Genomic DNA, 25219 nt, shown 5'->3' with positions numbered 1-25219 from the left:
ATGCCCCTCGGCCCTGAGATAAACCAGCTGGAAGCTGGGGGGCCAGAAGGAAATGTGGCCTGGGCCCCCCCTTGCCTGCCAGTGAGTGGGGCAGCTCTGGCACCTCAGCATCACTCCAGCCGGGGCTGACCAGCCCCACTGCGATGAAAGGATCCATTTTCTGTCCCTGTCGGGAGTGATTAGGGAGCACAATGCTGATGGCCGTGCAGGGGGAGCCCGCAGCCACGTGGCCAGCAGCACTGGGGCTGTCGGAGGGGGAGCAGGAGGGGAGACTGGCCGCTCGGCACGTCCCAGAGCGGGTGCTGCAGCTGCCCAGGGTCGCACGAGGCTGCGGGGCTGTTACACAAGGGCTGGCGGGCGACGGTGCGTGGCCCCGCATGCCAGGACACCGTGTCCCATGCCAGCTCAGGGTGGCCCCAAGCTGCTCAACACACGGGAAATCGCTGGCTGATGCTCCCCGGCCAAAGGAAAACTTCCTGCTGCTGCAGGATGCGGCTGAGCCTTGCTGTGCTTTTCCCACCATGAATGTCACCATGGCACTGGGGGTCCCGGCTAGAAATGGGGCTATGGGGGCTCCCAGCTGCTGTGGTTCTGGTCTGTGCATCTGGGATCTGCGGCAGAGCATCTGTGCAAAGGGAGAACACATTTGTGGTTACTAAAGCGGCGATTCTGCAGGGCACATTCCTTGCTGGGTTTGCAGCCACCTCCAGAGCAGGTGGCCAGCTGGGCAAGAGGCTGCTCATCCCCTTTGCCTCCCAAACAGCGGGGCTGCGGGGGACGAGGCAGGACAGGGAGGCGTTCCCGCAGGCAGCGTGCAGCAGAGCCTGAGCTCGCCCACCCTGCTAATCGCCGTGGCCTACTTGGTGTCTGCAGCGAGAATGGGGCTAATCCTAATCCAAGGTGAGGATAAATGGCCACGGGTGCCTCACGCCAGGGAGCCATGTTCTGGTTGGCACTGGCCACCGTGCCTTGGTTTAGTGCCCCAAGCCCCCGGGGTCAGGCCGGTTACCTGTCCTGCGGGATGGAGCCAGAATTGCTTTAGTGCCTTGGTCTGCCCAGCTCTGCTCAGGGACCCTGCTTCCTCGCAAACCCGCTGCCAGCAGCACGGATGAAGACAAACGCACAAAGCTTGTGTTTCAAGTTGTGTGTGGCTTTTCAACCCCACCAAATAGCTTTATTCACACAATCGTTTCTTAATTTACAAAGCCTCTGCCACTCATACACATCAGGGTATCCACAGTGTTCAAAGAACTTAAATAGAACATCTCATACCAAGCCAAGTAAACCAAGTACAAAAAATAGATATAAAGTTGTTCACACATAGGTCCTAGATTACCAGCTTCTGTGCAAAAAAAAAAAAAAAAAAAAGAAAAATACAGATTCATTTACTAGTACCATTATCTTTAGTTTGGAGTCTGGGTTTAAGCCTTCTGCTCTTGCTAGCTCAGCACAGGAGCTGCAGGGTGAGGGGGGAGCCTGGAGCAGGACTGGGCCAGTACGCCCCTGTCCCAGGGCTCACCCAGCACCACTGGGGCCTCAGCACCCCCCAGCACGGCAGGGCAGCAGCTCCTCTGCAAAGCTGCTGTGCTTAGCTGGATGAATGAGCTGAAGGCCCACGGTGGGCTGGGCAGCTGCAGGTGCCAGAACAGGGACATCAAGCACTCCCCTGTGGCCCCTGCCAACTCTTCCAGCAGCTTGGATATCACCCTCAGAGATAAAAGCACTTGGGTAGGAACAGAGAAGCAGGATTTGTCAGGTCACAGCTGGAGGAGAGCATCTCTCTGTGCTTTCCTTCCAGCTGCGCCCACTGCCCCGACACCCACTCTGAAGTGGGAAATGCTTTTAGACCTGAAGGGCCACATGCTGGGATGAGCCCGGTAACTGACTGAGCAGCAGAGGTACCGCCAGCACAGCTCACCCCACCACCAGCGACAGCTCCCAGCACTGCCTCGTCGAGGGAGCCAGCAGCATGAGCATCGCTCGCATCCCATGGCTGAGGAAGCCAGCGGCTCTGCTTCCCAGATGCTGCCCCTCTGCTGAGCCTGGGACCTGTGCAGCCTGGCTGGTGGGATGGGAGGCTGCAAGGAGCCAGGGGAAAGCACGGCAGCACGCTCCTGTGGCACACGGCTGAGCCGTCATGCCCGTCCTGCAGCAGCATCACCAAAAGGGAAGCAGGAGCCTGCCTCACCTCAGGCAGCTGTAGTGTGAAGCCTGGGCAGCACACACCTGGGGGAACGAGGGAAAGCAGCAACGTGTTTCCCTGCTCTCATGACCTGCAGAAAGCACAGGGAAACATATCCCAGTCCATGCCCTGACGCAGCTGGCCCACGATGCTTGGCAGGCTTAAATCCAGACTCAGTACTGCATACAGAGGAGACACACAATGCTCACAATGGAGGATTTCCACAATGATGGTAATGCTTGTTTTAAGTCTTATTGCTCCAGAAAGGCTCTGGGAGCCTCTGATATGTGAAGGAGCTGGGTCCTGAGGAGTAAAGGAAGACCACAGGGGTAACTCTTATCTGTCACTAGCACTGCTGAACCTCAAACACAGCAGCAAGGGGACAAGGGGGAGCTAATCTAACCCCTCAAGGCTAGAGCCATCTCTGCTCTCTCCTCCCCATGGACCAAAGCTGGCTGGGAGATCCCCGTGACACCCGCACGATGCCAGCAGCGTCAGCCTTGCTGCAGGCTGGTACAGATAACATGTTTCCCAATCCTCCTGAGGCTTGGCTTGTTCCCCCCACCCACCCCATATCACTCTTGTAAACAGCATAGAAGTAAACAGTTTCATACAATCGCTTCCCCGGTACGGGCACCAGCTGTGTTCCCCACAAGCCTGGAGGGTGGCAGGGTTTAGAGAGGGTACTTGGCTCCCCCCATACTGACCAGAGCACCCTCCCGCCACCTGGATGCTCAGCCTCACTGCAGCCAGGAAGAGATGGAGACAGCATGGCCCTGGGCTGGGCAATAGGCTGCAGTCTCAGTGCTGCTTTCTTAAGCTTGACATTTCCCAGCAGCACATCCTAATGTCAAGAACATCTACAGCAGAGGGAGAAGTTCAGCCTGCAAGAGCTGGCCAGGAGCTGCCTGACAGACCCACCTGGGAAAAAAAAAGCCTAAACATCCTCCATCCCATAGCACATGCAGGTTTGAGCTGTTCCCAGTTCCCACCTTGTTCTAGAGGGAGTGCTGGTCTGGGCCAAAGTAACTGGGAAGAGAGAATGCTGGGAGCTGTAAACACAAGGCAGGTTCCTGTATAGTCTCAGGAGTTGAGCACAAAGAGCAGCAAAATCGTCAGGGACAAATGCTCTTAAAAGGGTAAATTAATCAGGGAAACATCCGTATTGGCCAAAGGCTAGCAGCCCTAGGACTTGTCCTCAGGAGTGTTTGCTAAATCCTAAATAAGGCACTACGGTCTAGCTCACTAACATCAAGCTGCTTTAAAAACACATCTGCAACGCAAAAGCTGAGGTGGAGACGTGTGGTTTGAAGATGGCCTGAAATGGTGGTGGACCAAGAGGGCTGACGCTCCCAGGGCTTGCCTGGATGCTGCCTGCCTGCTCTCCAAACAGGAGCTGCCTGCTGGGCTCACCCTGTCCCCAGAGAGATGGGTGACAGAAACCTCCTGCTAGGAAGCTCCCTTCAACTGGGATGTTACACCTGGCGAAGGGCCCTTCCAGCAGACAAAGCCACGTGAGCAGGGCTGGGAGATAAAGCCCTCTTACCGCACCTGTTCAAGCCATGGTTAGGTTATTACAGTTATAACAGTCGGGAGCAAAGGCTCTGTCAGGTGGAGGAAGGATGGCCCAACGATCAGGGCACTAATGCTGTAACTACAGGGTTCAGCTCTTGTCTCACTGCAAGCCCCTCCCCCCGGGAGCTGGGGGAGAAACCCACCGGCAGCTTCTTGGCACAGCCGCTGTGGGGACCTGCTGCTAGTCAGAGAGGAATGAGAGCAGCCAAGGTGCCGTCCGGAGCCCCCGCGAGTGCTCTGCAGCCAGGGCCAAGGACAGCGCCTGCTGAGCAAACTGCTCAGACCCCTGGAAGGAGCCTGTACAGCCACAGTCTGACTATGGCCGGCCACATCCCACAGAAGCGTCCCCAGGAACAAACAGAAGAGCAGCGTGGGAACAGGGGCTTGGCGCTGAATTTGTGATGTCCTAACCTTCACAAGTCATAGACAGATGGTCTGGAGCCTCCTGGCATCGTCCTTGTAAGAGGGCCCTGGCCTTCCTGCAGCAACAGCCTTAACTTTGTGTCCTAGAACCAAAGGAAGAGGGGAAAAAAAAGAAACCCCTCCCTCCATTCCCTGCTTTAGCCCACCTGAATTTCCTCCATTTCCACTTATTCCCATGAGGTCAGCAAAGTACACTGAGTAGATACAAGGACAGGCAAGGAACAGTTCCCACAGCTGGGGACGAGGGGGTAGGAGGGACCCTCTCCTGCCTGTGGCCCTGGCCAGCTCCAGCTGCAGTAAGGGCTGAGCACCTGGGCAGGCTGTGAGTGATGCTGGGTCAGAGCAGCCCACTCCTCAAACTGCTCCCGGGTGATTTAGCCTGGTGAGAAATGTTTTAGTCAGTGCAGAACTTGCAGGGTGGAGAAGAGGTGGTGCTTTGCATTTACAGTGAGCAAAGTCTAAAAACCGTTACCACAGGGTCAGCCCCTGAATATTAGTGTTGCTCTATATATAAACAAGGAAATCCAGTATTAACTGCTCAGCCTGAGGTTCCAATCTCCTTACCTGAGCTGTACTGCAACCAACCCTAACCAGTGGCTTTGCTTCCAGGACATAGCCCTCTAGCAGGGAAGTGTTTCACGGGAGGTTAGAATCCAGCCCATGAGCTGTTTCGGCCAAAACTCCTCTTCTCCCAAGCATTGTTCCCAGCTACTGAAGTCTGGCATTACATGGAACAGAGCAGTGGACTGCTTTCCGTTTCTCTTCTATGCAGACAATGTCCACCTGAAAAAAAGTATTTTGGGGCTGCCTGTTGCTCTCTGTAGGGAAAGTCTGTAACAAGTGTCGCTAGTGAAATCCAGGTTGGGGAGAACGAAGGTCTGCCTGTCGCAGCAGCAGACCTGCCTTACCAAATGGCTTTCCAGCTTGTTCATGCTACTCTATTCTAATGTCAACTGTCCACAGCCTGGGCAGCATCCACCTATTCAGAAGCTGCCTGGCCATGAAATTATTTAGCTGCTTGCAACACGTGGTCTGAGAGAGACTCACTTTTTCTAAACCATTGCACCGCCAGTGCAAACCTAGCAATCACTGTGCTCCCATTTCCCCTAGGCAAAAGCAACAGCTTTAAACCCAAAGTTGTGCCCAGCTGGACTGAAGAGCTGGTGCCTGGCAGCACACCTCGCTGCCAGGCTGCCAATCCCCACCTCCTTATGGAACCAGGTCTCCTCTAGAAACATCTACTGAGTCAAATGGCAGTACAGGAGATACAGGGAGGGCTGGGCAATAGAAGCTCTCTGGATCTTGTTTAAAAGTTTCATAAGCATGACAATTGCCAGCTTGTGCTCTTCTACAGGCTCATACAGCCCCGTCCTGCATCCCCAGAACACCCCTTCCCAACAAAACCAAATAACACCCAAAGATTTCACATTGCCAGAGATCCTGCAGACCAGGGATCTTCCATATCATCATCTTCCCTTATCTTTGACTTCCCTCGTTGCACATAAATAATGGAGATTATGGGTCCCTGGTAAATAGACCTGCAAGAAAAACAAGAAAGGAGAGAGAGAGGTCAGGTATGTCAGTGGTTTTGTCCCAGTTACCACACTGTGACAACGTCCTGCCAGTGCTCCTGCTGCCACCTGACCCAGACTGCAAGTAGGGAAAGCAAGCAGGATCATTAGTTCAGGGTGCTCACCGCACCTCTCCTTTCATCCCAAGCCCTAATCAAGCATCATTTGAGGGTCTGGGAGAACTCAAGAAGAGCGCACGCCTTCTCATTACACAGCCCAAACAGTCACTGCAAACAGCAGCGCCTACGAACAGCAGCACCAGGTGGAGGGTGCAATAGTAACTGGATTGGTGCTGGAGTCATCCGGCTGCTGGGCAGCAGGGCTGGAGGACACCACTGTGGAAAAGGCACCCACTCCCAGCGCCTTCCCACTGGTCCCAGTTAGTCTGAGATAGGTGTTGCAGCATCCCTCTGCTTTGTAGTGCTTTTGTTATCGGTCCAGGCACCATGGGTCTACACTCTGTTTACAGTTATTTCTCCCTCAGGAGCAATTCAGACAGCCCTGCACAGAGCACGCTGCCAAGGTCAGCCCACATCCAGCTGCCCCACTGCATGGGCTGTGCTGGGATGGGCTGAGCATCACCCCACAGCCCATAACACAGCCCCATCCTGTGGGGCTCACTGCAGTGATAGCCTGGCCAGAACCAGGACGAGCATTACCACAGCAGAGCCCAGCCTTGAGGGTCCACACGATGCACCCACAAGCGCTGGCTCCCAGTCCTCCACTGGGAAAGGTGGAACAAGCTGACACTGGGGACACCCTGCACCACTCACCCTGTGCGTCAGCAGCAGCTCGGGCTTCTCAAGTGGCACTGCAAGAGGTGGTTAAAATCCATTTGGTGCAACTGAAAGCAGAGCAGGATGGGTTCACAGCATGGCCCTGCTGTGCTTGAAACAGCTCATGAGGATGCTCAGTGCCAAGGATTTTAGGGAAAAACAGGCAGATCTGTGCTGCACAGTCGCTGCTCTGGCCCAAGCCCCTGTGCACAGCATCCCCCACAGCCCCTATAGCACCAAGGGTCCTGCAGTGATTCATCTGCAGCCCTGGCACAGCACCCTCCTGCGCTCTGAGGCTCAGGGATGCAGAAATTCTCAACCCCACAGGTAAGCCACCAACATTTTCCACCCCGTTTATTCGCAATCCAGCAAATTCCCTATGGACATCCCATCCAGCAGCAGCACTGGACCCAGCAGAGGAACAGCAGAACAGCACACATGGCATGAGATGTCACTTCTGTACTGGAAATACATCATCCAGGTATTCACAGCCTTCAGGAGGGAGGGACCAGCAGAGCTGAGGCCAGGGGCTGTGCTGGGAAGCAGTGGTGATGGTTTGATGAAAGCTGGGACCCACCTGGCTGACAGAGGGAGCTGGGGGTCTCCCCATTGCTGCCAGCTCGGCTCAGTGGCACCTCAAGGGCTTCCTGCAGCAAGGGACAGGGCTGGAAGTCTCTGGAACATGTGCAAACCTTCAACCCAAGGGGAGGGCCCTGCTTCACTTCATCACCCCAAGTCCTATGCACAGGTGGTAATTTTGCAGGACTTATCAGCAGTTTAATTTTTCCCCAATCTTGAGCTCTGAGCAAAGTTACATGGAAAAAATAGGGGATGAGTGTTCACCTCTCCCACCAGGAACAAGCGAGGGGCTCTGCAGAGATGCCGAGTAAGAGCAACAGAGCAGTGGGAGAGACCTGCTGAAGGAAAACTGCCACTGCCCAGCAAATTACTCAAATCTCTCAGCCCTAGGAAATCTCATTAAAGAAATCCATGCCCAAAGAACACATTTCTAAAGGGGCTGCCTCTGCTGCTCAGAGCAGAAGCCAGGACAATGGGCACGTTGCTTTTCAGGAGAGGTTCACCAGGAGATGCTGCCTTTGCAGGCTGCAATCAGAAAAGCACCCTTCTGTTTGAGAAGGCAGGCTTACAAGAGGCACCAGGACATCAGGTCAGGAATTTTCTGGAAGTAGCTTCATTAGTAAGTAGGGCAGCATTTCTGTTTGTGCTTCCCTGGCATAGGAACATTTTCAGGGAAGGAGCTTGCCTGAGCAGCCCCGAGCTCACAGCACTGAGACAGGAGAGCTCACTCCATTGATGCACACTGTTTCAGGAGTTTGTTCAAGGGCTTTTAATCCCTCCACTGATGCCACTTATAGTTTTAATCAGCTCGAACGTTCATTCGGCATCAGGAAGATATGAACCAGCAGTCCCCAGAGTCCTCATCCAGCACCTAAGGAAATGACACTAATGCGTGGGTCACAGCAGAGATAGGAGATGGCAGTGCAGTCTGCGTGGTAGCTGAGGGCTCAGCGCAAGGCAGAGAGAGATAACCCAGCACCTTCTCTTGTCAATCACGTTATCTGCCCCTGCATGGGAACACAGGGTACCAGGGAATGGGGCTGAGGGCCTGCTTTGTCTTTTAAATCCTTCCTCATGCTCTCCTCATTTATTTGCAGCACACCCTTTAGGAGCTTCCTTAAATCCAACCTTAAATTCACAGGGGGGAGAGCAGGGATGGGGGAGAGCAGGGATGACTTCGAGCAAATGCAAACAATAACACATCTGGCCAGAGGTGATCCAGTTCACCCTCAGGGCTTTGCTTCTCCCCAGGTAGAACCCAACACTGCCCAGAAAGATGTGCACACTCCGCAGTGTGGCCCTGCGATGCTGCACCCGCGGCTACAGCCAAGAAGAAGATCTGACCTTGCTTTTACTGTCCCATGGCTTTTGTCCATGCCAAGACTAACAAACCACACCGAAAACAGACTGAGGTCAAATCCAACATTATTTCAGAAATGAAACTGCTATTCTTTTCCTTGCCTTCCTGCCCTGTTCCTGGCCAGGGGGTCAAGGCACTTTTACCACATGGTAAAATTTGAGTTGAGTGGTACTAACAGACAAGACATCACTGACAGCTCGCAGAGATGCTGCTGATGGGCTCCCCATCCCTGTCCTTCAGGTCTGAAATTCTGTAGGGCAGCAGTTTATCAGGAGCGGCTGGGCACAGCACCAGAGAGCTCTTGCCGGGTGCAGACACCGTCATGCAGGGAGAGCAGATGAGCTTGTTCAGCATCAGCTCCTGTTGCATTTTGAAAACGCAAAGAGAACAATGCAAATGCAAACAGTTACTTTCAGCTGAAACTGGAATGATCGGAACCAGTGACAGAGGAGTGCTGGAGTGAGTCAGGCTGGCCTTCACCTCAGACACCTTCCTGCCAAAGGCAGCCGAGATGGTGCAGGCTGCACCACGCCACGCACAGATTCCTGCCACTCACCTTGAGCATCCACTCCAAAGCCCAGACCTACTGTTTTATCCACAGCAAAACCATCGCAGAACACGATCTATCAGAACAAGCTGCCTTCCACACTGATCACAACCATTGCAGATGGATATCCTACATGAACTAAAACTACAAAGTCTCTTAAATGCATAACTGCAAGTGGTGGGTGACGCTGCCACTGCTCCCCTTGTTTCTGTGGCTGAGACCACTGGTGCCACTCCAGCGAGCAAACAGCCCGCGCTCTCGCTGTACCTCGCTCCTCAGCAACTTCTCTGAGCGTTGCTCAACCACACTACACAGCCCCACAGCATCAGAGCATCCCACCGAAGCAGGGTCCACGGGAGCCCCCTCGCCTGCCCTGGGAACTTGGAGGGCAGCTACAAGAGACACGCAAAGAAAACTATGTTCCCATTGTAGGAACGGAGGAGGGGGAGGGCAGCCCCAGACTCCCAGTATGGACGTGGAGGGGTGAAATACTCCTTTAGTGTGCCTGCAGGGACAGTGCCGGGCTATCCACGGCAATCAAGAGAATCAGCAGGTACTCGCACAATCCAGCCACTCCCTAATTGCACTATAAAAAGGCTTTTGTCCTCCTTGCCCAAGAGGCATGCTTTTGGGAGCAGCGATCTGGGGCTTTAGATAAACTTGCTGCAGAGGGTGGGGAAGCAGAAAGTTCAAATGAGATAAGACTTTCCTTCTCCCCACCGAAATGCTGCCCACCTCTGCTGGCCTTTACCGCCCCTGGGCAAGGAGAGCAAGGGATAAGCAGGCTCATCTCCTCCCCAGACACCAAGCCAGAAACAATTTCCCAGCTGAGAACTGACATTTCATAACTGCATTTTGGAAGGGTAACAGAGCATGAAGCCTGCTGACTGGCAGGTGCATGCAGCATCCGAGGCTGAGCTAAAGGCAAAGCTGTTGGGACATGAAAAAACAATCCTAAGGGGTCAGCGGCCATGCCAAAGACTAAGCAAAAATCTGACTGCCTGGGTCAGGAAGGGTTATGGTTTTCCAGGTTATGACATGGAACAAGGCTGAGCAGGGGCTGAAGCTGTCCGAGGGAAGAACTTCCTGCATGACCCAGCAGCCTATAAGCTACACACCAGTGCCACAATTAAGCTGTAAGAGGTTACTTGAGTTTCTCAGTCAAATTACCTGAGAGCAGAATTCAGGCCCTGCTCTAAATCCTACTTTAGCTTCTCAAGCAGGTTTCTGATTTAAGATTTGCATTTACTAGGAGCCAGAGGTAGGCTGATAGGAATGCACAAAGCTACACAATACATTAGACAAACCCTATAGGAAGGCACACCAAATATCCTGCTGCCCCATAAGCAAGCCAGAGGACTGCTCCCCACAGCACAAAGCTCTGGGTTTGCGGTGAACATATGGCCGGCGCCGGGCTCCTATCTGGGCCAAGCAGCCGCGCTAGGGATGCCAGGTTGCGTTATGCAAGCGCATCCCTCACCGCCGCAGCTGCGTCACCCACAAGAGCTCTTGGTGCAGACTCACGGCTGGCTCCGGCCACGGGTGGGTAGCGGGGAGGCTGCAGAAGGCAGCTGGGTTTTAAGCAAACAGCCCCCGGGTAGGACTGTCCCCTTGGTGTTTGTTATCCCTGCATGTACTGTTCTGCAGATCTGCGCAGGATGAGTTCTCCCCGCAGGGCGAGGGCTGGTTGTGTAACTCGGCAGCATCATGGCAGGGAGCGATGGCAGATGGCAGCAGGCGAACCCCGACCCTCGGCGAGCAGCAGCACCGCTCCCAGCAGCCAGGAGCCCCACACCTCAGCCTGGCACGCAAGGTGGGGTGCCCTGCGCTCGCCCCAGGACCGGATCACACCCAGCTCCAGGGCTCCCATCTCTGCGGATTCGCTCCCCCACCCTAATCCCCAGCCCACACTTGCACTGGGACCAGTACCAAGCCTCAGCCCCAGGCATAAGCAGTCGCATCAATTACTTGCACTGGAGTCTTAAGGGTGTTAAATATTTTGCGGGGGGGGGCTGCTGTGCAGATGGGACAAACCAGCAGTGACAGAACTAGACCTACCAGCGGGCCTTCCCATTTCTATATTGCTATTGCTCTGCATACAGCACAAAGCTCACCTGGGTGGGCACAAACGCACAGAGGGGACAGGCAGCACGCTGCTTTACATGAGCTCAGGGAGAACGCTCAGGTGGGCAGCCATGAGGGTGTTTGGTTGTTGTTTTGTGTTTGGGTTTTGTTTGCTTTTGTTTTTTGGTTGGTTTTTTTTGTTTTTTTTTGTTTTGGTTTTTTTTTAGCAAAACCTGCCCAAAATATCCCCACCTTCCCATCACCCTGCTGCTGGAGGCTCGTTCTCGGGAGCGGGCCAGGCACACAGCCATGGGCTGCGAGGGTGAGGGCTGAGCGTTTGCTGGCTAGGGCAGCCATTTCGTCCCTCTCTGCTCTCCCGTAGCTGGGATCTGCTCTGGTCCGGCAGGATCTGTGGGGGTTTGGGGTGAGGTATGGGCTTGGAGCCCAAGCTGCAATGCCAGCGCCAAACACGAGCAGGCTCCCAGATGTCTCCTGCGACCTGCAAGGGCCTGGTGGCTCTGCAGGAGCCTGAGAAAGGCCCTGGGCTGGGAAGACATCAGCCTCGCCCCTTGTAATCTGTATTTTTTTGGTTTCATTGAAGCGTTTGGCCAGGAGAATGCCTAGTAACAGCTCCTGTTTACAAACTGCTTTGCCATGCAGACACCACCTCCCAGTCCTTCGGCATCACTGGTTAATGACATCACCAGCTGCCCCACATCCTGGGGTCCTTCCAGACCATGTGTGACCACTCAGGCCCCTGGAGCAAGACCTCTGAGCTTGGGACTATTTAGGAACCAAGCTGGGGGAGGAAGGAAGGGACTCTGCTTGAACGGAGCTGAGGTCAGCCTCAGCACAACTGTTCTGTAAGCTTCCTTCCTGAGCAGACACAGGTCTACAAGTCTACAAACTCAGACACGGGGGACCAAAGCATCCTACTGGGTTTGGGCAACTGCAGCTCACACCAAAGGGAAGTCTTGCCTTTAGCAAGGAAATGAAACAGACCCACGAAACAGACCCACAAGACAGACCCCACATGCCTCGTCGGTGAAAGCAAACAGCTTTGTCTGTACAGAGACAGACGTGCCGCTCCACTCAGTGCCTGCTCGCCCAGCCAGCTGAGCCCCAAGGTGTCCTGTCTGAGTCTGAGGGGAAGGGGACTGTGCCAGACAGCAAGGTGCTCACTGCGCTGACCACAGAAATTATACCACACAGCAGAGGAGACTGAACTGGCAGCTCCTTCCCTGCCCCCGGGGAGAAAGAGACATACCCAAAGAAGGTGCTCACAGGTCTCTGCCATGCACCAGTGTGTCTCAGCCACTGGCCAGGACCTCCAAGGAGCAGGGCTCCTGCCCAGCCCTGCCAGCTCCGCTGGGCCTTTAGGCAGCAGTGGGACATGCAGCTGCTAATTCTGTTTCCCACCTCTACTTTATTTTTGCAGTAGAATAGGTGGAAAAAACCTCAGAAGCAGCACTCTGATGAGTCACTATAGAAATAACTGGGAACATAAAAGAGTCTTTTGTGTCACAAAGTGCATTATCAGGCTGGTACAGCAGACAGAATAATAGAAAAACTGTGGATCACTTACCCAGCTGCAAAGCACAGCTGTGCCCTGCCCTGAATTTAAGCAGCACATGTAACCTGGTCCATTCTGGTTTCAAGCTCAAAGGCATCAGGTCGATCCTGCGGGTTAGCAGCCAACATGTCTTTCAAGAGCTGCTTGATTCCCTCAGACATGGAAGTCCTGCGTTTCTGAGGGATGTGCAGCTCCATCTTTGGGTTTTCTAGCAGCGCTTCCCCAACAGGCACAATCTCGGTCCCCTGCTTGATGTAGGTCCCCAGCAGCTCCTTCTTGGTCTCCGCATCAATGAAAGTTATCCTCTCAATCATGGCCCAGATGATGATGCCAAGGGCGAAGATGTCAGCCTTGGCGGTGTAGTGTCCCTCCCAGACCTCGGGCGCCATGTAGAAATCGGAGCCGCAAGCCGAAGACAGCCAGTACTTGTTCACATTCACATTTTTGTTCTCATGCCCGCCCTCCTTGCCCCGAGCAGTCAGGCCAGCGCAGACCTTACTGAGCCCGAAGTCAGCCACCTTGAGAACAGGGGTGCCAGACTTCTCGGTGATCAGGATGTTGTCTGGTTTCAGATCCCGGTGGACAATATGGTTCTTGTGCAGGAAGGCAATGGCACTGGTCAGCTGCAGCATGAAGCTCTTGTTTGTGGCCGGGTCAGGTCTTCGTGAGAGCACGTACTGGTTGAGGTCTCCCCCTTCACAGAACTCCATGACAAACCACAGGTAGCAAGGCTCCTCTGCATAGCCCAGGATCCTCTCACCTAACCAAAAGGGACAAAAACAAGAGTGGGTTTTTCAGGCACATTACAAAATGTCCACACTGACTCAGCACAGGCAAGAAACGGGTCTGGTTTACATCAACAGTAAAGGCCTTAGGAATGTGGCCGGGACCTATCGCACCACGGGGTACCAGCAGTGATGCTGGTACTGCCATGGCTTCACATGCTTTAGGACCTCATCGAGTGCCACGCACCAGCACCACGTTTATCTGAGCCCATTGCCTAGGAGGCAGCTCAGGGACTTGCTCCCAGCAAAGTGCAGGCGCATGAGTGAAACTGAGCGCACACCTTCTCAGGTGCTTGCAGGGAACTTGGAAGCAGAGAGTTACTTTCCTGCACTACTGTCAGGCAGTTCTCCCCAGGCTCTGACAGCCAAAGCAGCAGAGACTAAAAGCACAATTAGCAGCAAGTCCCCAGGAAAAAAAAAAAAAAAAAAATCAGTTTATGCGAACACCAGCTCTCCCACCTGAGCTCTGCTGCAAGAGGCAAAGGCTGGCTTGTACCTTATGCTTTACTAGTATAACTGCAAGTGAGGAGTAAATCACAAGTAAATCAATGCTGTGCCAGTACAGCCTTGCTAAGAGCTGTCACACCAGTGTCAAAGCATGCTGGCTCTTCCAGACTATATCTATGCATTTAAGCATTGTGTTTGTGCTAGAGAAGCTCTGCCACTTCAGACAGTTTTCCTTAAGTGTCAAGAGGTCTTTAAAAAGAGGAAACTGGAGACTCAGGTAGCAAATGCTGAGCGCAATCTCAGCCACGCTTACAAATATAACTGTAACCTCACTTGCGAGTACCGCTACTCAGTATTATGTCCTGAACAGCTTCTTCCTTCGCCAGATGTTCACTGAGCTCTTCAAGCTTAGAGCATCGCTGGTCTAGCTTGGCTCCAAATTCATCTAGGTTTTACTCCACTATGCCCCTGCCCGAGCAAACCACTCTCCTGCACATAAGCTAGATCCATCGAGAAATATAAAAGCACCGTATCAGCTAATGGGACCAGGTCTGCCACCGGTGCTCCCAGGGCATCCCCTCACAATGCTGTGATGCTCTGGGGAGCACCAGCAGCAGATCTGGCCCTGTCAGCTGATACCAGGATGCAAACCCTGCTGCCAGATCCCAGTTCACCTTCACAGAGCACCCAGGTGACAGGCAGAGCCTGCACACACAACCAGGGCATTGTTTTGCTCTAGGAACCAGTTTTGCTGTTTTTGTTGGGTTTTGTTTGTTTGTTTTTTTTTTTTTTACCCTCAAGCATCATAAGGGAGAAGCTGGAGGACACCACTCGCCTCTGCCACAGTTAAGTCACACAGACAGACCCAAGTGTTTTGAAAGCAGTTAAATAACTCCACCCTTCTGACAAAGTTGGGTTTTGTTTTAGCAAAGCCCTAGAGAGCATCTGGGAAAGCAAACTTCCAGCAGCAGGTAAAGCCAAGGACTACCAGAGACACCCAAGCCCTGGGCTGCCCAGCACCCGTGCCTGGAACAGTCAGTGATCAGTATGGGTGGGAATATTGGTTATTTGCACAAACAGTCTGTATCCATGGCTACTGCTATGGAAATGAAAGTCTGCACAACAGAAGGATTTGGCTGCACCTCCTTGCCCTCAGCAGAAGGTAAAGGTTAGCTCTGGGGGATGGGAAGGACCATGAACAGGCTGGAGATATGGGGACCTGGGTGCGCTTTGAGGAGCCAAATGAGACACACACACACACACCCCAAGTGCTGGAGGGGCAGCACGCAAGGCCAAGGACCAACTAGGAGCAGCACAGGACAGCTCAGCTCTGGAGACCAAAACGTTGACCAGGAAAAGAAACATCTCTGGCATGAGCCAAGACAAGCATGACAGCACGGGAACTGAAGCAGAAGCTCCTCATCCTGGGAGTGGAGCCCTTTGCACAGCCAGGACAGCTTCAGCTCACACCACTGCTGCCACCTCGGGTTTGCTAAACCCCCGCAACGTTGCAGCAGAGCACACGGCTTTGCTTTCCTGCTCCCCCCAGCATCCCAACGTGGGTTTGGCTCTTCTCAGCCAGGAACCACACCACTGATGGGGAGCATGGCAGATCCCTGTGCCCATCATACATGGCCAGGAGCATCAAGGATATTCACACAGCAGCACTGCTGACAACCCCTTCCTGCAGAGAAGTGGCTCAAACATCAGCTCACCAGCAGCCAGGACCTGCTGTCTCTGACAAGCCAAGGTTTGTTTTTAGCATAACTAAGGCTCTGATTTAAAACTTGGCCCCTGAACCTCAGCAAGCACAGGGAGGATGCTGCCGACCCAGCGGTAGCTGCAAGCACCAGGCTCTTCACTTTGGGTGGAGCACTGCTCAGAGAGGCTTAAGCCAAGAGTAATATTTCCTCATTTTCTTTCTATAATCTGAAAGTGTTTTAGTCGTTAAATCATCTTCCTGCCTTCAAAACAAACAGCTTCCTAAAGATGAGATGTTAGCAAACTGAAGTCAAGCAGCCAAGAGCTAAAGTGATGCAGACAGCAGGCAAGACCTGTTCTCCATCACAAAGCAAGCATCCCTGCATGCTCCCCGCCCATGCTCCCCGCCCAGACACCCGACCAGACGACATACACTAACCTCTCCATCTTTGCAGCAGCCCTCCTACAACCCATCCTGGGAGCTCATTAACAGCTTGCTAATTTGCTTAGCATGACAGAGTGGAAAAAACCCCTTACTGACAGAAGAACCAATATCCCCCTCCCCACCATTGTGTGTAACCTCTGACTCCCCCCACGCAAAGGGGCTGTGCTAGAGAGATGAGAGCCAGTGGCACGAAGCCTGGGTCCACGGGCTGATGGTAACATGTGTGAGTGATGCCAGGGCAGCCCACAAGTGAGTCTGAGCACTGGTGGCCCCACAGGTGACGTGCTAGGAAGCAACACCTTATACCTGTTCTCTTATTAAGACAGCTCTACCACTGCTATGGGCACATGGCCATGCACAAGCCTCGAAAGTGCACATGTATCAGGACACCAAGCACATCGCTCAAGTATGTGCCTGTCCTCCAGGCACAGTGCCAGGCTTCAGCTTCCTTTTTGCTCTCTGCCCCTAAATTTATTATTCCACAACTCATTAAAATGATGAGGATTTGAGCCCTGCACTGTAGCCGAGACCCAACATCGCCTGGTATCCCAACAGTTGTGCTCCTGATTCAGAAGGCCTCCAACTAATCCCCCCTGCGCCCTGAGCCCCGGCATGTTGGCACAGCATCTGTGCTGGCCTGTAAATAGCCCAGCTGCGGTCGTGCAGAATGGCACGGCAGCACAGCTACAAGTCGGCTACCTCAGCTGGAGCGACAGCACAGCAGCTCCACGCACACAGCTCATGAGCTGCAGGCAGGGACGGAGAGCAAGCAGACCTGGGAGGCTCATCTAGCCCTAACTTTAGCTTTGAAAATATTTATTGGTGCAATATCAGACCCAAAGCTTGGGAAGGCAACAAGCACAGCCTCTGCCGGAGCCTGTGGCCAGCACAACACAGCCTGGGGGGCAGTCAGGAGGAAGGCAGATAGAGGGGAGAACACGCTCTGGTTTGGGGAGTGAAACTGCTACTCTCCAGCCTTGGGATGGAGAACCCAGCTCTGCTCCCCTCTTCAGAGAACTGCAACAGGACCCAGACAGGCAAAGCCCTCCCCACAGCAGGGAAGTCGGGGTCACCTATAGCTGCACAAGAGCTTTCTCCAAGCCATGCCACCTCTTCTTGGGGTGTGCAACATGAGAAAGGAGTGCAGGAAACACCTGTACCTGCCAGAAAGAGCTTGACTTACTACAGCCAGACATGCACACGAAGGGAAGAGCTGGCTCCTCTCCCGAGGAGTTGTGCCTGCAGGAGCACATGAAGGAAGAACACAGGCTACACAGAAATTAGGACACTGTCCTTCTTGGGAAGGCTCCCTTGGGCAGTTGTGTGTGGAGTGTGAAGGGAGAGCAGGATCAGGTCTGCATGGGGTAGGGCCAGGCAGGTCTGGACGTGTCACCCCCGAGAGCGCAGAGGGGACAGGCAAGGCAGGGGCAGCCAGAGCCAGAGGTTTGCTTGGAAGATGCACCTCAGCAGCCTCGCAGGAAGTCTGTGCCGGTTACAGGGTTTAAAGGCTGCCTGCACTAAGGGACTCAGCTGGGTGGCAGGGGTGGGCACAGGGAGACCGAGCTCACCCCAAAGAGTGTTCGGGAGTCCAGGCACACAAGTTTGGGGAAAGAGGGTTTGGGGTGAGCTGGCTCTGGCAGGCTGGGGGGGGCATGGGGGCATTGAGGATACAGGGCTGTGGTATTTTTCCACACCTTCACTGCACTTTGGCAGAGCTGGGTCTGACAAGCAGCCAAGGGAGCAAGGGGAGGGAGGGAGCATTTCAGAGATGTCACCATCACAATCATCAGCTGTAGCAGAAGAAAGTGACTCCTCACAGTCCCACAATGCTGCTGAGGGACCTCAGGGGAAGGAGGGAGCGTCAGCCCAGGCTGCAGGCACTGGTGCTTCCAGGGCTGTCCCCACAGAGCCAGCACTGGCATAGGAATGGTGACAGGAGAGCTTGAAGAACAGTCCCAAAACTGTAAGAGCTTGAGGGAACAGGCAGGGCACCGTAACAGGCTGCAGCCTTGGGGTCCTCAGAGGAGATGGGATGCTGTGCATCAGGTGTCCCCTTGGGGACCTTCACTGGTCTCTGGCCTGGTCACACCAAGGGACATGCATGGGCTGTGGGGCAGTTCAGGGTAGTGGAGGGAGCCCCAGGACTGGGGATGTAACTGAGGAGTTAAGTGCTGGCAAGGGGTGCAGGGAAGAGCTGAGGGCAGCACACAGGGACAGTCCCCAGGGCTGGGTCTGAGCCTGAAGATGACAATGGGGTCCCTCAGGAGGAGGGGCACAGGGCTGGGGGGCTGCAGAGGTGTAGGGTACAGGGAGGGACCCCATGGGCAGGGCACAGGGCTACTGAGGCACAGGGTGGGGGCTTAGGAAGGGGTGTCCCTGTGAGCCACACACAGAGGAGGAGAGAGTAGTGGGGACACAGCAGCAGAGCCCAGGGATGCAGCACAGGGCAGGGTGCAGGACAGGTGATGCTGGGCAGAGGTCCCACAGGGGTGGCTGGCAGCAGAGCAGGGTGCTGGGGCAGCAGAGGGACCCTGTGGGGGAGCCCCATGGGGACACATGGAGGTGGGTGATGGGAGCAGCAGGGAGCACGCCTGGGCAGGTACCCCGGCAGTGCAGGGAGACCCCAGGGCAGGCAGGGGCGAGAGGAGAGCCCAGGGATGGTTATACTGGAAAAGTGGTGAGTCAAGGTGGAAGGAGGGGTGTCGTGAGAGCTGGGGGGAGCTGCTGAGAGCAGGCGATGCCAAAGAGGGATGCGGCCAATGGGGTCGTGCTCTGGAGCCAGGGACCAGCAGCAGCACCTGGGGTGTGAGTGGCCGGGAAGGGCACCCCAGGGGCAGGAAAGGGGACGACCCCAGGGGATCCCGCGTGGCTTATCCCCGCGGGTACCTGCTGCGGGGGCGCTGGTGACAACGGGGAGGTGGCAGCCCCAGGGTGCTCAGCAGGGGGTAACCGGGGGGTGAGGCTGAGGGGACACCCCGGGAGGGCGGCGCTGGAGCAGTGCCCAGGCCGGTGCGGGGGGTCCCGGTACCTTTGAGGGAGGTCTCCACGAGGCGCAGGTAGAGCTGGCTGCGCTTGTTGCCGTGGCTCATGCGCTGCCCCAGGCCGTGCCGCTGCAGAACACACTCCTCGAAGCGCACCACGTTGGGGTGCTGCCGCCGGAGGCTCGTCAGGGCCCAGAACTCGGCCAGCGCCAGCTCCACGTTCTCGGGAGCGTCGCAACGGATCCGTTTCACCGCCAGCCGGGCGCCGCTGCGGCCCGACACCGCCTCGTACACCACGCCGTAGGCCCCGCGGCCTATCTCAGCCAGCAGGCTGTACCGTGGGGCGCCGCCGCCGCCAACCGGGCCGGGCCCCGCCGCCGCCGTCATGGGGCCCCGCCGCGCCGCCCGCCGCCGCCGCCGCCGTCCCGCCCTTTGTGTCCCGCGGCGGCCGCCGTCCGCCGTCTCCATGGCACCGCCGCGGGCCGCACGCCTGCCACCGCCGCCGCCCCCCGGCCCCCCCCCCCCTCGCCCGGGAGCGCCGCGCCGGGGAGCGCCGCGCGGGCGAGGGGGCACGCGCCGCCGCGTCGGAGGGCGGAAAAGCGCGCCCTGCCTGCCCCTTTAAGCGCTCGGCCAATCGCGGCGGCGCGGGATGAACCACCGCGACGTCGGGGGAGGGGGGGGGGGGATACGGTACCGGCAACCGGCCTCCCCCCAGCGGCCGGGAGGGCGAAGGGGGCGGCGGGCCGGCTTTCCGAACCCGCAGCCGGTAGCCGGGGTGCAGCGCCGCCAAGGATGACTCAGCGTGGCGGAGGCTCACAGCGGCAGTCGGACCTCCCACCCCCCCCGCCGCCGCCGCCGTGGTACGCGCCGGCCCAGTGCTAACAAGCCGGTCCTCGGGATGGTGGCGCCCGGCGGCGGCCGCCCCGGTGTGTGTGTGTCCCCTCCTCGCCGAGCATGGCAGGGCACCGGCGGGGGGGGGGGGGGGGGGGGGGGGAGCGCGGCGAAGGGAGGGACTCGCCCGCGGGGCTCACCTGGGGCGCGGGGCCGGGCTCCGGGCCGGGCGCTGCGCGGCGGCGTGTGAACAGGCGGGGCGGCGGGATAAAGTGGGGCCACGCGCCCTGACGTAACCCCTTATGTAACGGCGGCGGGGGGCGGGGGGAAGGGGTCACCCGTCCCCGTCCACCCTCCCACCGTCACCGGCACGGCCGGTGCTCCGGGGGAGGGGGATGATACCGCATTTTAGGGGGGTGATGCCCCGGGGGGGGGGTGATGCCCCGGGATCCGTGCACTGCGTGCAGGACCATGAGGGGCGGCGGGGACCTGCTGGGACACCCCCCCCCCCGGGGCTGCAGCACGCCCCCTCCCCCAGGATAGCGGTGCTCCCGGTAACTGGGACCCCGGCTCCCCGCGGGGCCACTGCAGCTTCACCGCTCCCCGGGCGGGCAGCGATGGGTGCTGGGGTCCCCCCCCGGCCGGGGGCTTCTCCAGCGTCAGTCCAGCCCGGGCAGTGCGGGGGGGGGCGGGGCGGGGCAGGTTCTGCACCGGGCTGGGGACCGGGGGAGCAGCCGGCAGCCCGCGGGGCTCGGGGCTCTGCACGCCGCTCCCCCCGTGGGCTTCGCGGGGGGGTGATAGCCACCAACCCCCCAAACTTCATTTTCCAGCCGCTGCTCCCCACGATTCCCGGCCGTTTCCCAGCGCCGCCGTGGGTGCCGTTAGCAGCCACCACGCTGCGGGCGGCCAGGGAGCACATCCACAGAGCCGGGTTACGGACGGAGCAGCTCCCAAAATCACCGTTTCTGGACTTGTTCTGAGCGGTGCCGCTGCGCTCGCCAGCCCGCAGCAGCTCTGGGCTGTGTCATACTGGTCCCCCCACCCCGGCAGGGATGGAGACCCCCAGTGCCCCCAGCACCCAGGGCTTGGTGGGGCTGACCCTCTGCGGCACACAAGCATGGCGCAGGCTGCGGCTCCCGCCAGCGGCTTGAACTCCATTTGCTGTTAAATGGAGCCGCTTCACCTCCTGGCCCTGGGATGAGGGGGCCGGGGGCGAGGGGGCCGGCGCGGTGCGTGCCGGCGGCAGGGATGATGGCAGCAGGGTGATGTGCAGTGTTTACGTGGGTTCTGCTTTTTTGTACCGGCATCAAGTGGCCACTTGTGCCTCCTGCCCACGCAGGGAGGTCACCGCGTGCCCGCACACGTGCCCACCTGGGCTGCGCGGTGACCTCGAGCCACCGCAGCGTGACGCAGGCAGGGGCTGAATCGGCTCCCGGTCCCACGCTGCTGTTCTGTCGGCTGCCGCGGCCCCCGCAGCGGTGACCTGCCCCTGCTCTGCGCTGCCTGCCTGGCATCTGCCTCCAGATCGCGCCCGACCAGTCACCGGAGGTTCGCTCCGGTACTGTCGTGGTTGATCGGAGATCGCGTGGCTCCTGTGGGTGGTTGGAAGAAGACCCCCAGGCTCAGCCCACCCCACAGTTCTCCCCACAGAGCAACTGGTACCTCTCATGTCCCGCAAAATGCATCGATGTGTCCCTTGCCCCGCAGTGGGCAGCCGCTGCAAAAGGGCACCCTGCCCTGCCCATGCAGCCGGCGGTTGCTTTGGGGCCAGGAGGGAGAGGGGATGTTTTAGGAGTTTCTGGAAAAGCCCCGTCCCACTGAACAGGAGAAAGCAGATGGTGCTGGAGGAACCACAGCGGAGCACCTGCTTCCCTGTGGATGCTCCTGCTGGCAGTGCTGGCTCACTGTCCCGCTGCCTGGGGACAGCCCAGGCGGCCGGCAGAGCTTCTCCTGCCTGTGGGGACAATTTATGACATGGCAGGATGGGGGCCCAGCACCTCGAGGTGCCCTGTGTGGTCGGGGGGTGAGTCCCCGGGGACAGGCTGGGGGTGTCGGGGCAGTGCAGCAGTGCCGTCTGACGTGAGCTGCCATCAACTCCCACGTGCTTTCGCGGGAGCCTGGTACGCACACTCGTCCCCCTCCTCACTGAGCCCGCTTCTCACTGATGTAGTTAGGAAAACTTAAACTTCTCTATTACTGCACATTTCTCTTACCCAGGTGCTTAATTACCATTGTCCCAGGGAAATGTCAGTGTGACTCAGAGACAGTTTCCCATTAGGAAGCGACAGATGAATATTAATCAAACTTGCTGGTGGGTGGGCTTGCTCCCAGCACCTTTCCCGGGGGGACCCTGTCAACCCCCATGCCTGCCCACACCGTGACCGACCCCCGGGAAGACCCTCTTGCCCAACTCAGTGTATGTGCCATGGGTAGAAAATAAGACAGCTCTGCTCCGGGGACGGGAGTAACCCGACCGACCTCCTGGAGCAAAAGGAATCAGCCCTGAGGAAGGAACCTTATTACAAATGACTTTTCTCTCCCTGCCTGTGGGGTTTGCTCCATCCCCAGCAGCGCATCTCCCTCCAGTGCAATTACCCTGCGTGGGGGGGTGGCTGCACCCCGGGCCATTGGGCTCCGGGAGGGATGCTGCAAGCAGGTCTGCATTTGGGGGGGCTGGCGCTGGCCACATTGCTCCCCCCTGCACTCTGTGGTCCTTGGGCGGGCACCGGCCTTTGGGGTGATGCTGTCACTCTCGCCTGGAGATGCAGCTCTGGGACAGAGCCATTTTCCTGCATAGTGGCAGGTTGAACCAGGGAGGCCAAGTGCTGGGGGTCGACTTCATGGGTTTGGGAGGGCTGTTTGATAGAAATAAAGGTTTTTGGTGTAAAAAATGCTCCTCTCTGCCTGGTCTGAGGTGCCTGCAGGACCACTAGTCCCAGCAGCAAGAGTTAAACCTGCCCAGGGTGTCACCGCAGCCCCTGGCTGAGTGTGTCTGTGGTGGTTTGCAGCTGCATTTTTTCTTGGCTTTGTTCTGTACCTGCACAGCCTGGCATGGTGTGGAGAGGGGGGGCCGTGGTGCCCTCTGCCCATGACCCTCGTGGGGCTCAAGCCCTGTCGCCCCTGGCCACAGCGCTGCTGCCTCCCAGAAAGGGTCCCAAGGGGACATCTCCTCCATCATCGGTCCTGGGGAGATGCAGGATGCTCTGCCTTTGCCTCGCCCCCCCCTCCCCAAGCCCTGCTCCCTTGGTCCATCTGTGCTGGTACAGCCCCATCCCGGGTGAGCCAAAATCCACCTCCAAGCAAAATCTGTGGGGTCCCATGTGCTTTTTGGTGAGCAGAGCCTGGCACCCCAAACATGGGTGCTAGTGGAGGCAGCCACCAGCCTTGGGGACAGGGGGCCACGGGCAGCTGGCGCAGGCTGCCCTGCTCACCCAGCTGTGGCTGCTGGGGGGCCCGTGGAGCGTCCCGGCCATGCCAGCGGCCCCTGCGCCCCTCACCAGCACCGGAAGGGCTGAGCAGGGGGCACGGGGTCCGGCAGCTGGTGTTCAAGCCAGGAGAAAGGCAGGTTGCTGGGAAACATCCCTCTTGAGCTCCGATAAAAATAGCTCCGTCTTCAAGGCAAGAGGATGGGCTGCACTGCCGGTGGCACACGGGGTGCGCTTGCACCTGCCGGGATGGACCAGCCTGGCCCTGTGGGGTCTGCGCCCCAGACCCCCAGACCCACACCTCTGTTGTGACATGGTGCAGGGGGACGGTGGTGCAGGGGTCCAGCAGGGGGGCCCAGCGCTGCCCTTCTCTACCCCTAAATCAGTCTTGGAAATGTGTGAGCAGGAATCAGAGCTGGGCAGGGAAGGTGGTGGGGGGGGGTCTCCATGCCCCCACTTTGCTCCCCCTTCCCCTTTGGCTCATCTCTTTGGGTTTGTCCTCAGGAGGAGGGGGGGCAGTGGAGGGAAGGCCGGCAGGTGCAAGCCCCGGTGGTGCAGAGGTGGGGGGTTTCCATGCGAGGGCTTGGCTGCCCAGCCGGGGTGGGTGGGCTGTGGAGGGGGGGACAACCAGCCTTTCACAGAGCGTGAAGACCCTCTCGCCCTTCTTGTGGCTGTGGACAGGCTCACTCCTCTCCCCAGCATCACCACAGGGACGATGCCTCTCCCCAGCCTGGGGAGTGGGGGGGGCAGGGGGACAGGGCTTCAGTCCCCCCACCTTCTCGGGCAGGCTTTGAATTTGATGCCCAGGGGGATTCTCACCCCCGGCAGCCAGACTCCTCCGGCACTCAGCTGGGGGGGGCACATGCACCCCGTCCCAGCCCCTCGCCACCTCCCGCATTTGGGGCATGTTTTTGAGCCCCAGGGACCGAGGCTGGCCCCAATGGGGGTCCCCGAGGGGCGCAACCAGCAGTGGTGCAGTGGCGGGACGTGCACCCCGATCCCTGGGGTGGCTGGGTGGCCCCCGACACAGCAGCAGAGCCTGCTCGGGAGGTGGTGAGGATGCTGCAGGTCTGATTATTCACAGCTTCCCTCGCCACGATTGGCTCCGCGGAGTGAACGCAGCCGGGCCCCGCCGCAGGAGGAGACTCCGTAGCCATAAAAGCGGGGTGGCAGCCGGCCGGCGGTGAGTCCGGTGGGCACCCTGTGCACTGCCGTGGGGCCACCAGCCAGTGTGGCCTCGCCACCGCCACCGATGACCAGCTCAGCCTGACGCCCGTGGAGGGACACCCAGCACCCAGCACCCATCCTGACTTCGTGGAGCTGGCACTCGGCGGGACGGGGAGCAGCGGCAGGTAGGGCTGCCAGGGCCGCCATCCCGCTCACATCGCGTGGGCACACGGGGGTATCGCTCCTGCTCACCAGAGAGTGACTTTCTTTAAAAACGCCCCCCCGAGCCGCGATGTTGAGAGCGGCTTGTGGTTGGGCTTGTTGAGTTATTTTGGGGGCTCCCGCCTGGCCACAGGTGCTCCTCTCGTTCCTCGAGCGATTTGGTAGCCCGTGAACCGCTGTCCAGAGCCTTGCTGGGGTTCGTTTCGATGTCGATGTCATGCTTGCCACCCTAGCAGTGGGGACACCCAGGGCTCAGGGGGGCAAAGGGAGCGGGGAGAGGGGATAGGGGGAGGTTTCTTTCTCCCCCCACTTGGCTCCAGCAGCAGCGGCAGCTGCAGTGCTGGGTTTTCCTGCAATTCTGTTCCAAAAGTCATTGACTTTTTTGGGAAGTCTTGTCCTGGTGGCGTTTCCAGGTCAGTTTTAAAGGTGAGGGAAGGAACTGTTGGAAGGTGGTTCTTCTCCACCAGCAATACCTGCAGGGTCCTGACTTGCCTGAGCTGCAGCGGGGTGGGAGAGAGCTGCTCAGCACAGGAGAGCTGTTCACAGCCCTCACTAGAAATGAACA

At 57.7% G+C, this 25219-nt stretch overlaps 1 protein-coding gene across 1 annotated transcript; it reads right to left on the bottom strand.

The window, feature by feature from the left end:
• Nucleotides 1-1129: 1129 nt before the first annotated feature.
• STK35 (serine/threonine kinase 35) lies at nucleotides 1130-19619 on the bottom strand. Its single transcript, XM_005239951.4, has 3 exons — nucleotides 19057-19619; nucleotides 12663-13410; nucleotides 1130-5718 (listed from the first exon to the last, which is right to left on the bottom strand). The coding sequence occupies exons 1-2, from the start codon at nucleotides 19475-19477 to the stop codon at nucleotides 12698-12700; spliced, it is 1134 nt and encodes a 377-aa protein (XP_005240008.2). The 5' UTR covers nucleotides 19478-19619; the 3' UTR covers nucleotides 1130-5718; nucleotides 12663-12697.
• Between the last annotated feature and the right edge of the window lie 5600 nt (nucleotides 19620-25219).

Source organism: Falco peregrinus, chromosome 9 (assembly GCF_023634155.1).
Source record: "Falco peregrinus isolate bFalPer1 chromosome 9, bFalPer1.pri, whole genome shotgun sequence".
In the NCBI taxonomy this organism is placed as follows: domain Eukaryota; kingdom Metazoa; phylum Chordata; class Aves; order Falconiformes; family Falconidae; genus Falco; species Falco peregrinus.
The sequence above is the reverse complement of the archived record's forward strand: the minus strand, read 5'-3'. Positions and strand labels throughout refer to the sequence as shown.

Bases quoted from the DNA above. Each gene is read 5' to 3' on its own strand.
- STK35 (XM_005239951.4), bottom strand. From the start codon at position 19,477: ATGGAGACGGCGGACGGCGGCCGCCGCGGGACACAAAGGGCGGGACGG. The intron at 13,411-19,056 runs GTACCGGGACCC...CCTTTTGGTTAG, and splicing joins CGTGGAGACCTCCCTCAAAG to GTGAGAGGATCCTGGGCTAT.